The sequence below is a fragment of the Cannabis sativa genome, chromosome 9, assembly GCF_029168945.1.
Source record: "Cannabis sativa cultivar Pink pepper isolate KNU-18-1 chromosome 9, ASM2916894v1, whole genome shotgun sequence".
Taxonomy (NCBI): domain Eukaryota; kingdom Viridiplantae; phylum Streptophyta; class Magnoliopsida; order Rosales; family Cannabaceae; genus Cannabis; species Cannabis sativa.
In genome coordinates this window covers 7879417-7892296 of record NC_083609.1, presented here as the reverse complement: position 1 = coordinate 7892296, position 12880 = coordinate 7879417, and the positions used below count along the sequence as shown (strand labels likewise).

Genomic DNA, 12880 nt, shown 5'->3' with positions numbered 1-12880 from the left:
AGTTCGGGTAGGAGTAGCTTATTTGTTATGTCTTGTATAAGCGGTTCCTCACGGTCTTCTAACACTTGCTTATTTTGTGAATCAGGTATCTCCATGGATGCCATCCTGGACCAGCTTGCTGGAGTTCATACTCCCGTGGCTCCTCCGGCCTTTACCTCTTCTCCCCCGGTCCCTTCCTTGAAGGTTTCTTCCAGCGCTCTCCCCGACACTATTGACTTAGTGGATGACGAGGAGGTGCTTCCGGGAGAAGGCCAAGGGAAAGGATGGGACTTCTCGGAGGAAGCCGCTGAGGGTGCGGGAGAGCCCCGAGCCCTTCCGGAGGAAGCTGAGGAGGGCGAAGAGGAGCCTGAGGTGGCTCTGATTCGTAAGCGCAAGGGCAAGATGATTGCCCAGGATGAGCCCAAGAAGCCTCGGAGGGCCGACACTCCTGCTCATGGTCTGGACGGCGGGGTCTCCCCCATGGAGGAAAATCCTGCTCCTCCCAACATCGTGCTTACCCCGATTCCGGGGGACGAGGTGAGGCAGGAGCTTCGAATAGCCAAGCATAACTATGCTATGGATGAGTACTCCCGGGGGTACGCCGAAGTGGAAGCCCTTAGGAGGATTCTGCGGGCGGAGGTCGAGGCGAGCATCAACCACCCGGATTACCAGGATCCGTGGGACCTTAATCTGGACCCCTTATCGGACTGGTTCCGTCGTTTCCTAGGGCCCACCTTGGCTCCTTTTGCCGCGGAGATGACCGGCGAGTTCGCTTCCCAGCTCACCCGTTGCGCGCCTAAGCGGTTTGCCACTTGCGCTTCTCTGAACTCCATCTTCCAGGTCCAGGACCTCAGCCATTCTCTCACGGTGGTAAGTACTTTGCAATTTTCGCTTTTCCTTTTATTGTTTATATTTTATTTTTTCCTTTGAGAAACTTCTCCTTATCCTTGCATTATTGGTTCAGCTTGCTGCTGAGGTTGGCCGCCTCTCCAAGAACATCATAAATCATGGCTTCGTTCTGTCCGACTTTGGGGACATGAACGATGTCAGGAAGGTCCTTCAGGACCTCACAGCGGAGAGGCAGATCTACCAGGAGGCTGCCGAGCGCCAGGAGGCGGCTGCCAAGGCCAAGGAAGAGGAGGCCAGACGGAGGGAGGCTCAGGCGGAGGCCATGATCCGGGACGAGGCCCAGCGGAGGGACAGGATGGAGGCCCAACACCAGGAGGAACTAAGGGCTCAAACTGAGGCTGCTGACAAGGCCATGCGAGATCTTCGGGAGGCCAGGGAGGCTTTGGATGAAATGGTCGCCAAGGTGAGATCTTTAGAGGAAACTCACCAGTCGGACATTGAGTCCAAGGCCGCTCTAGCTGCGGAGTTGAAGGAGCTTAGGGATTTCAAAGAACAATCCACCAGGAAGGCCAAGAGGGCCGAGCTCCTCTCCCCCGTTTCCTGCGCCCGGTGTCCGAAGCGCTTCGACGATGGTGTCTACATGGCTTGGTCCACCAATGATCAGAATATCAAGCTTACTTTTTATCCCAAACCCGAGGAAATGATTGCCAAATCTCGGGAAAAGAAGAAGAAGCTTGATGCCGCGCTAGAGGCGCGTATTGGACCTCGCCTTCCTCCGCGAGCTGACTGAGCTGCCGTACAACTTACCAAGATTCCACCCGTTTCTTTTGTAACTCCTTTTTTTTTTTTGTACATATTTGCTGCTGCCTTAGAACAATTTACATATAGGTAGCAGCTTTCATTTGAAGGGGAGACAATTATATTTTAAGGCCTGTCCCCGGGCCATTTATATGTATATGACATGCCCTTTGGGCCAGGATGTTTTTTATGTGATCTTTTCTTTTGTCACACTTACGTTTTTGAACCTGTCCTTTGGATCAGGGTTTTTATACTTATGCTTTTTATTTTTGTGCATACTTTCTGACCTGCCCTTTGGGTCAGGATATTTTACTTAGTTTGTTTTTCTGTTTGTCCGTGCGGTATACCCTAGTACCCCCCTGAGTGGCATAGAAACTTTGTTTTTAAGGCACTCAGTTTTATTTAATATAGAGGAGGTATACATTTGGACGGTACAAACCCTTTTAACAAACTCTAAGTTTTATTTCGCTACTGGTAATATTTTCTGAGGTGATCGGCATTCCAGGCTCTTGGGACGGTGGTTCCGTCCATTCTTTTTAGTTTATAAGTACCGGAGCCGATCTCGTCCTCGATCTCATATGGTCCTTCCCAATTTGGTCCAAGTACCCCCACTCCGGGTTCTTGGGTGGCTGGGAAAACCCTTCTTAGGACCATATCTCCAATAGCGAATTTTCTGTTTTTAACTTTAGAGTTAAAATACTTTGTCACCTTCTTTTGATAAGCAGCCATCCGTATTTGAGACTCATCCCGGAGTTCTTCGACTTGATCCAAAGCTTCTTGGAGCAGTGCCTGATTAGTGGCAGGATCGTAAGTCGTCCTCCTGTGGGATGGGAATTATGTTTCTACCGGGACCATTGCTTCACAACTGTACGCCATTGAGAAGGGCGAGTGGCCGGTTGTGGTTCTGGGGGTCGTCCAGTAGGCCCATAATACCCTTGGCAATTCTTCAGGCCAGTTATTTTTACAGGCCAGCAGCTTCTTGTTTAAGGTGACCTTTAGGATTTTATTGACCGCTTCCGCCTGGCCATTTGTTTGAGGCCTGGCTACCGCGGAGAAGCTTTTCACTACTCCGTGTTGGTTGCAGAAGTCAGTAAATTCCTCGCAATCAAATTGCTTTCCATTGTCTGAGACTATTTTGTGAGGCAAGCCGTATCGACACACTATGTTTTTGATAACAAAGTCCAATGCCTTTTTGGCCGTTATTGTCTTCATAGGCTGGGCCTCTGTCCATTTGGTGAAGTAGTCTACTGCTACTATTGCATACTTTACCCCTCCTTTTCCCGTAGGTAGAGACCCGATGAGATCTATTCCCGTACCGCAAAGGGCCAGGGGCTGGTCATCAGGGTGATCTCATTTGGAGGAGCTCTCGGTATGTTCGCGTACCTTTGGCACGAGTCACACTTTTGGACATAGTCTATACAATCTTTTTTCATTGTTGGCCAAAAGTACCCTTGCCTCAATATTTTCTTTGAGAGGCTGGGTCCTCCCGTATGATCTCCACAGAACCCTTCATGGACCTCTAGCATGATTTGTCTAGCTTCAGGGTCCGATACACACCTTAAATAAGGCATGCTGAGTCCTCTCCGGTAGAGAATTTGATCCATCATTACGTAACGATGAGCCTGATACTGAATCTTTCGAGACAGCGCCCTCTCTTGGGGCAACTCACCTGTGGTTATGTATTTTATGATGGGGACCATCCAACAGGGTTCTTACCCAACCGTTAGCGTGGTCTCTTTTATTTTGATGCTTGGCTCTGCCAAGCGTTCCACTGGTACTACCCCCAGCTCTTCGATTTCGCTGTCCGAGGCTAACTTAGCCAGACAGTCCGCGTGAGCGTTCTTCTCTCGGGGGATTCTTTCTATTTTATAGTCCGTGAACTCGTGGAGTAGTTCTCGGACTATTGTTACGTACGCGGCCATCCGTTCGCCGCGAGTTTGGTATTCTCCGGACACTTGGTTTACGACCAGTTGAGAGTCACTGTAGACTTCCACTCTTTTGGCCCCTACAGCTTTTGCCAATTTCAGCCCTACTATCAAGGCTTCATATTCAGCCTCGTTGTTTGAAGCTGTGAAGTTAAATCGAAGTGCTGCCTGGAGCCGTAGTCCAGTTGGTGAGATCATAGCTACTCCGGCTCCCGAACCGTTCTCATTAGAAGCTCCGTCTACAAACACCCTCCAGGTGGGGATTGGTGGTACCGGTGTATTAGCTGTTGCCTCGGCTTCATTGCATTCGGTAATGAAGTCTGCCAAGGCTTGGCCTTTTATGGAGATCCGGGGTACGAAGTGTAAGTCGAATTGACTTAGCTCCATTGCCCACTTGAGGAGTCTTCCGGATGCTTCAAAGCTTCCGGAGAACTTGCGGAGCGGATGATTGGTTAAGATTTTGATCGGATGGGCTCGGAAGTATGGCCTCGCCTTCCTTGATGCCACCAGAGGCGTAATACTAATTTTTCAATGACCGGTACCTTGTCTCGCCCCTATCATGCGCTTACCGACATAGTACACGGGGTGCTGAATTTTTCTTCCTCCCGACTGTGGCGCTAACCGCGTGCTCGGAGACGGCCAAGTAAAGGAATAAGTCTTCTCCAAGGACGGGTTTTGATAGGATAGGAGGTTTGGCCATGTGGTCTTTTAACCTCTTGAATGCCTCCTCGCATTCATCCGACCATTCGAACTTTTGGCATTTCTTCAGTACGTTGAAGAAGGGTATGCACTTGTCCGTGGATCGTGAGATAAAGCGGCCAACATGCGGCTACCTTCCGTCAAGCTCGCACGTCTTTATGCTTCTTGGGGGGTGGCATGTCCAGAGAGCTTGGATTTTCTCCGGTTTGCTTCGATCCCCCTTTGGCCGACTATGAAGCCCGTGAATTTTCCGGACTTGACCCCAAAGGTGCACTTTTTCGGGTTGAGCTTCATACCGTATCTCCGACGACTTCGAAACATTCTTCTAAGTCGCTTGCATGGTCGTTGCATGCTTTGGATTTGACGAGCATGTCGTCTACATATACCTCCATGTTTCGTCCCGCGAGGCTTTTAAACATCCGTTAACCATTCTTTGATAGGTTGCTCCGGCGTTTTTCGATCCGAAAGGCATGACTAGGTAGCAGTATACCCCCTTATCGGCCCCGAAGCTAGTGCACTCGGTCCGCCGTATGCATTTTTATTTGGTTGTACCCAGCATAGGCATCCATGAAAGACAAGAAGCTTAAATCCGGACGTGGCGTCTACCATCCGGTCGATCCCGGGTAGCGGGAAGGGCCTCCTTTGGGCGTGTTTTGTTTAGATCCGTGAAATCTATACAAACTCGCCAAGTCCCGTTCGGCTTGGGCACTGTGACCGGATTGGCCAGCCATTCCGGATAGTACACGTCGCGGATCATGCCACCGGACAAAAGTTTGTCCACCTCTTTCTCTAAGGCCTCGGCTTTCACCGAGTCGAGCGGGCGTCTCTTTTGTCAGACAAGTGAGGCATGTCCAGATTGACATTGAGTACATGGGTGATGACATGAGGGCTTATGCCGGTCATGTCTTCTTGGCGTCATGCAAAGATGTCGATGGCGCCTTTCAGTGTTTTTATTATTTTGTCTTTTTCCTCCGGACCCAGGCTCTTCCCTATCCGGAGTACTTTAGTGGAGTCGTCGTCGCACACTGGTATTTCTTCGACGTCCTCCATTGGTTCCACGACCCTTTCGGATCCTATGCGAGGATCCAACTCATCCTCTTCAGCCTTCTCTATTTCAGGGGACTCCCGGACCATGAGTACAGGTAGGTGGGTGGCAACATTGTAACACTGCCTGGTCTCTCCCTGATTTCCCCTCACAGTTCCGACTCTGGCTTCCTGGGTAGGGAATTTTAGGCACAAGTGTCGGATTGAAGTTATTGCACCAAAGTCCACTAGGGCCGGCCGGCCAAGGATCGCGTTGTAGGCTGTTGGACAGTCTACCACCACGAAGGTGCAATATTTAAATGTGCTCTGGGGGGTATCCGGGCACAGGGTAACCGGGAGCCTTACTTTTCCCATCGGGATGAGCGTCGTCCCGTTAAATCCCGTGAGCTGTGACCCACTAGGCGAGAGGTCCCGGTCGGTCAATCCTATCACCGTGAAGGCTTCTTTGAAGAGCAGGTTCACGGAACTCCCATTGTCAATCAAGACCCTAGCCACCACTTTGTTTGCGATGGGGGTCTCTATGACCAGTGGGTCGTGGTGAGGGAAACGCACCGTCTTGGCGTCTTCTTTCGTGAACGTTATGGGTTGGTCCATTAGCCGAGGCCTTTGAGCTGGGAGTTGAGAAACCTCCCACACCTCATTGTGTTTCGCGGCCTCGGCATATCGTTTTCGCTCATTGCGAGTGTTTCCTCCGATATGGGGACCTCCGGAGATCATGGCTACCCGTCCATTAGGCCGGGGCGGTAGCCCGGGAATATGCTGGGTGTCACCTGCGGGAGCAGCTGGAGGCAATACCCCTGCTGTACCCCCTGGTGTTCCCGGAGGCATACCCCCGGCCACCTGCCCTGGATTAAGGTGGGGCAACCTATTTTTGATCCACTCGTAGAGGTGGCCCAAGCGGATTAGATTTTCAATCTCATCTTTGAGATTCTTACATTCATTGGTGCTATGACCAATGTCGTTGTGGTATTCGCATCTTTTGCTCGGATCTCTCCGGGAGCTATCTTTGTACAATGGCTGTGGTCTCCGGTAGTGCGTATTTTGCCTAGTGGCAAAATACACACGTTCCTGGGAGTCCGTGAGCTCCGTGTACTGAGTGTATTGGGGTGTGTACCCCTTCTTCTGGCGCTTCTCTCCTGTTCGGGTGCTGCCCTTGGAGGACCCTTTGCTCCTCGACCCCTGGGTAGGGCCTGTTAAGCTAGCAGTCGGGGCAGCCTGTGAAGGAGCTCGTCCATTTACCCCGGACGGGTTGCCGTAATGGGAAGATGCCGGTGCCAAAGCTTGGCCCTGGCTGTATCCGGGAGTAGCAGAGAACTGTATGCCACTTACTTGCGGAGTCGCGGTCGGGGCAGTACCCGAGGGCGACACTCCTGGCATGTATCCTGCTATCCCGGTGGGATAATAGCCTCCGTAAGCCACGATCTGGGCTTCTTCGAGGTTAATATATTTTTGGACCCTCTTCCTGAAGTCCCGGAGGCTAGCGGCGCCTTCTTGCCGCAACTCATTCCAGAAGGGAGTCCCAGTGCGGATTCCTGCTTGGAGAAGCGCAAGCTGTTGTCCGTCATCGACCTTCTTGGTCTTCGAGGCTTCCTCTCGGAACCTCTTGATGTAATTCTTCAAGGTCTCGGTGGGCAGTTGCTTGATGTTGGTCAAGGCACTAACCTCCAAGTTAACCTTCCTAGCGGCGACAAACTGTCTCCGGAAGTTGGTTTGGAGTTTGTTCCAACAACCCACGGATCCTGGTTCCAGCTTTTTGAACCATTCCTCCGCTGATCCGCTCAGAGTGAGGGGGAAGCACAAGCATTTGGCGTCATTGCTGACCCGCATGACTGTCATGACACGGTTGAACCGTGACAGGTGGTCACTGGGATCGCAGTTCCCAGTATATGCCGCCATTTCGGGCATCTTGAAGTTTTTAGGGAGCTCAGCCTCCAGGATATGCTTGGCACACGGCTCCCGATCCTCGCTGTCCGAGTCGGAGTCGTCTCCCTTCCGCCTCCGGAGACTCGAGCAATGTCTTTTCGAAGTATGGCAAGTTCCGCCATAATCCCTTCGTTTAACGTACCCGAGGAAACCACGGGCACGTATCTTTTGGTCAAGGTGATCCCGGAGGTCACCTTGATTCCCATTGATTTGATTTCTCGGATCAATGGGAGGACATCTCTCGTCCTCTTCTTCCTCTACCCCCGGTTCATGGTGCACGTAAACGCTTTTCCGTCCCCTCGATCCCGAGGGCCAAGACTCCCTCTCTGGGGCTTGCCCCTCTGCGGACATTTCCCTTTAGGGAAATCTGAGCGGACCCTTCGCGGATCCTGCACCTTTTTCTTTCGCCCAGGGGTAGAAGTAGGGTTTTTTGTTTGATTTTCCTCAGCAGGGTGCCTTATAGGGCTAGGTTCCCTAGGTCTTTGCTGCTGGGAATTAGGCGAAGACGTCGCTGGCTCTCCGTCGAGCCTAGCGGCCATTGCCTTGGGATGCACGTGAATACCAGCTGCCTCCATGGCTTTCTGCATGGCTAGCATCACTTCCTGCATTTTTTGGTTTTGCGCTTTCTGAGCTTCGATCTCGGCTTCATGATCGATAGCTTTTTGTCTGAGGAGCACCAGCTCTGAGTAACTTCCTCCGTCGTAGGCATACTCGTCGAGGTTTTCCTCGTAGTTCTCGTCGGGGACTATTTCTTCTTCTTCTTCCTCGGACTCCTCTGCCGCTCTTGAGGCCACATCTTCCTCATTTGGATCTTGAGCATCTTCTAGAGGACGAGGATGACGTGTACTTCTTGTCTCCACCATTCTTGTGAAGTCAAATGCTTGTTATGTAGCAGCTTTCCTCAGCTCTCAATGAAAGCACCAAAATGTTGACCGAGATTTTCGGCAACTATTAAAATATGATTATAGTAAAGAGCTGTAAGAAAGCGAGATGAGGATTTTTTACGTGGTTGGGGCGTTAATGAGCCTTAGTCCACGAGTCTTTGTTATTAATGGATGTGTTTAATACAGATTCCACTCTTGAGAGAATGTTTTTCTCATAAATACAGAGAATGTTCTTGGTGAGTATTTTCTCTTCTTGCTCTTATGCAACCCAAGATTCTCGACCCCATTAAATGAGCTTTGAGGGGGTATTTATAGTGTTTTGGTGGGGTGATCCCTAGGATTGTTCTTACACACGTATCTGCAAATATCCATAAAGTTGGGCATTTCCAATGAATATACCATGGGTGATGCATGGTCAAATCCCTAGGTGCTGTAGGGTTTTTATGAGGAATGTCCTTTTTGCCTTGTGATTGACGTGACTCTTCGCAGAGTAGCCGTCGCTAGTCTTAAATGATCATTACTGTAGCGCAGCTGTTTGGGGGTTGTGCCGTCAGACTTTATTGCGTGTTACAGTCCCAACACGCTTCCTCCCATGCGGCATTAAATGCGACTTGATTGCTCAGGAGAGGCCTGACACATCCCGGAGAGGCTTCATGCTACGCGAGCTTCCGGGAGCACCTTGCACTCCGGGTGCCTCCTCCGGGACCTATGCCCAGGGTGCTTCCTTGTGGCATACAAAGACTTATCAAATATTTACAAGTTATCTGATCCACGTGTCCCTTTCCGACTGGTCCACGTATATTGGGCGAATTCAGGGGCAACAGTATACAATATAATTTCTCTTCTAGCTTTGTTCTCTCCATAAGCAAGCTGTCTGAATAATTCATCTGAGCTCATCGAATGGGCCTTGTTCCCATGGGCTTTTGTTGTAGTCCACTTACTAGCTATCCGAAAATACTAATAACAAGTATTTATATAGGTATCCAGTTTCACTTTTTAATGTAATAAAAATATAAAGTATTACTATAATATTTCTTTTCTTTTTTTAAAAAAACGCTCTTAATTATTTAGAGTTGATACAAACCCCATAACCACAACATTAATTGATAACCCAACATTTAATTTCTACAAAGTGGCAAAAAAAAAAAAATAACAAAATAAAAAAAAAACCTAATTAATTAACCACAATTATTTATGAAGCCAAAAAAAACTATATAAATTGGATCATTATAATTTTTTGTGGAGACGTTTGAGGGCAAAAACAATAAGCAATAGGAAGGCAATAGCTCCAAGTGCAGACACCACAAAAGCAGCCGCTGCTTGGTGACAAAACTTGCCAAATACATTACAAACCTTCTTCCATTGCACATGTGAGTTCCCTTGGTAACCCATCAGCCCGATGCTCACGGCCGCCCCGTTGCTTGAGAAAAGCAACGCAACCATCACTATGTCGGCCATCGCAATGCCGAGGCTGATGTTGCCCCTCTTTCCGCCGCGGTTACCCAAAGAAAGAAGTAGAGAAAGTACTGCGTATGAACATGCTATGGCATGTGCCACCACAAAGTACCTAACCATTTTCAATACATATTAGAAAATGGAGCTAAAAATTCATTTTAGGTAACCGTTTTCCATCTCATGCATGTCATCATAAAATAAAACATATAAACGAAATTTATTTATTGTGTTGTCTTTAAGAAATTAAAATATTATGTATTTAATTACCAAAAAAAAATTTATGTATTTTGCCAAATAGCATGTAACTGTAAGTCAGACAATTATTGTCGTAACCATATTTTATGGTTGGGAAGAAAATTTGATGCTGATGTGACTTTTGAATTTTTGGTTTAATAATACTTAATAAAATATTTTTTATTAATTTTATGAAATAATTATTATATATAAAAATAAAAATTATCTAAATAATTTATATAAAGAAATTTAAATTTAATATATTTAAAATATTATTGATATGATTAGAGAGAATTACGCACAATTCACCACAATATCTTATAGTAGATATAAAATACATATTTATATAAATATATTCATTTGCACAATAATATAGCTACAATAGTTAAAAAAATTGTCAAAAATTAACATCTCAAATTCCATTTAAAAAATTAAAATAATCTACCTATTAAAAAATAAAACATACAAACATTTAATATCACTTAATTAAACTTAATTAGATAGAAAACTAATAACATTTAACGTAACATTGATCTAATATATATATAAATGCATTTTAGGTATTATTTAGGCATTATTAGACAAATTTAATTTTATATGTTTAATTTTATTATTTAATTAAAAAAAATCATTTTTGCATTATATGGTTGAATTAGTTAATAAGGCCAAAAAAAAAAAAATTTAAAAAAAAAGCATCAACATTGAAGAGGTCCTGGTGCAATTTTATTGTAATTTGTGCCTCCATTATTAATGATCGGCCCACGTATTAATAACAGTACTGGCAATTACTTTTACAATAGTTTCAATTTCCAAAATTAACTAACAATTTACTTAACTAATCAAATTATTTGACTTTTAGTATATTATATATTAGATAATTAGTTGTACAAGTACAATTTCTTTTTAACCCATAAATATGTAAAAAAAAATGTCTAAGAATTTTCTAGCATCTCTAGTATTACTCCTACAAAATAGAATTTTTATATCATATACTGAATTTTCAATTTTTTTTACTTTTTTCATTGGGCGGATTTTTTATATACTGTGCTCAATTAATTTTTTTTTTTTACTTTTTTTATTGTAAAGCGGATTTTTTTTAAAAATATTGTATATTGTTTTAAATTATGTGATAATAAAATTATAATTTTTTTTTAAATTTAATATTTTTATAAAAACTCATAAATATATATATATATAGAGAGAGAGAGAGAGAGAGAGAGAGAATATGTGGGCTCATTTTTGGCTAAAATATTTTCACACATTATTATTGTCCAAATGGATTTTAGTTTAGAAAAACAGAAAATATATTTTTGAATTTTGAGTATAAAAAATTGAGAGAAGAAGAAGAAGGAGAACTTACTTAAAAGCAGACAAATAATACCACTTGGCATGAGCAGGAACATTGATGGGTGGGAGAGTTGGAACAAGCTGTAAAGAAACAATCTTGGTTTGTTTATCAACTCCAAGAATAACAGCAGCCGATAAGCAAAACACAAACCCCAAAACCCTAAGAAGCCCTTCACAACCTCCTGCTCCTCTCTTGTTAGCCACCTTAACTTCTCTCCCTACTTCTACTCCCTCATACATATTATTTTTGCCCTCCATTATAAACTTAATTTCCCCAGAAACAATCAGATTATTTTTTCTCTCTACTCTCCCAAACAACTACACTTAAACTGACCTCCTGGCCTTTAGATTGATGGTATATATATCTGATTATATCATATGGAATGGACATATATATATATAAATATATATACAGAGATAGATAGATAGGTGTAGGAGGAGTAGTGTGAAAGGGCCTATTGTTATTATTATTATATGACACAAAAGTTTAACTTATTAATTAATGTAGGCCGCCTGAGATGGTGGGCATGTATGGAAGGGTCCACTCCTATCCACACATACGTTGCGCTTGCCGCTGGAGTAACTAATAATTCTTGGGTATTGCTATTAGCCACGAGTGGTATCTTTTTAGATATGTTATTTTACGATTGGTTTAGAATAGTTTTATTTGGACTAATAGCAATATTAACACATAAGAAAATACTATACACCATTAATGCTCCTTAACCTTTCTCATAATTCTTATTCCCTCCCATCATAATTATTTACCGTTTTATTTGGCTATTATCAATTAATTAAGGTAAGAATATGGATTATTTTATAAATACTTAAACAATTAAAAATGTACAATTTTATGAAATTTAATTTTTTTTTTTATATATTTTTGCAGTATTTTTCTTACAACCCATTATTTACATAATTATTATTTATACATTTTTACGTTGTGGAAATATATTCTTTTAAAAAAAAAAAACAATAATATAAATATTGGAAATATTTTTTTTGAAAAAATGAAAAATTTCATAAATAGGTAAATTAGATAAAGTTCAATAAAAGTTATAGATCATAAAGCAAAATCAATAATAATTATCAAATCATTTATAACAAAAAAAAATAATAAAATTCTAACCACAACCACAAAAAAGATTCAATAAGCCTCTAGTGATCAAGTATAAAAAAAAAATTGAAGAAAACTAAGAGCATGTTTGGTATTATATTTTATGTTTTTTATTTTTAAAAAATTGTTTTAAGAAATGAGAACAAAAAAATAGTTTTTGAAGTTTTCAAAAACAAGTCATGTTTAGTTAGTGTTTTTTAAAAATAATATTGACTAAAAGTGAATTGGTTTGTAATTTTATATTCTGAAAACTGTTTTCAAAAAACAATACCAAACAAGCTAAATTATTTTCAAAAAACCATTTTCTGTTTTTAAAAACAAAAAACTGTTTTTTAGTTATGATGTCAAACATGCACTAGGTCTCCAAACCAACATTAAAAAGAATAAAATCCGATGGCCAACTAGAATCAAACAAGAAATCAAAAGAGGATTATCATTCAAGTGTGAAAAAAATTAGGTTTACAGACTAGGTGTTACGATGTTTAGCTTTTTTATTATATTTTTTAAAGAAGAATATCATTCAATGGTTTAAAAGATTAAAATCCTACAAGTCAAAAATTAAATAAATAAATAGACCCAATAGATCAAGCATAATCAAAGTTGCATAGATCTCAATAGGAATTAAA

General features: G+C 43.4%; 1 protein-coding gene across 1 annotated transcript; it reads right to left on the bottom strand.

The window, feature by feature from the left end:
* Positions 1–9132: 9132 nt before the first annotated feature.
* On the bottom strand, positions 9133–11497 carry LOC115721688 (CASP-like protein 1E1). Its single transcript, XM_030650751.2, has 2 exons — positions 11151–11497; positions 9133–9668 (listed from the first exon to the last, which is right to left on the bottom strand). The coding sequence occupies exons 1-2, from the start codon at positions 11393–11395 to the stop codon at positions 9329–9331; spliced, it is 585 nt and encodes a 194-aa protein (XP_030506611.2). The 5' UTR covers positions 11396–11497; the 3' UTR covers positions 9133–9328.
* Positions 11498–12880: the final 1383 nt, after the last annotated feature.

Bases quoted from the DNA above. Each gene is read 5' to 3' on its own strand.
- LOC115721688 (XM_030650751.2), bottom strand. From the start codon at position 11,395: ATGGAGGGCAAAAATAATATGTATGAGGGAGTAGAAGTAGGGAGAGAA. The intron at 9,669-11,150 runs GTAAGTTCTCCT...GAAAATGGTTAG, and splicing joins TATTATTTGTCTGCTTTTAA to GTACTTTGTGGTGGCACATG.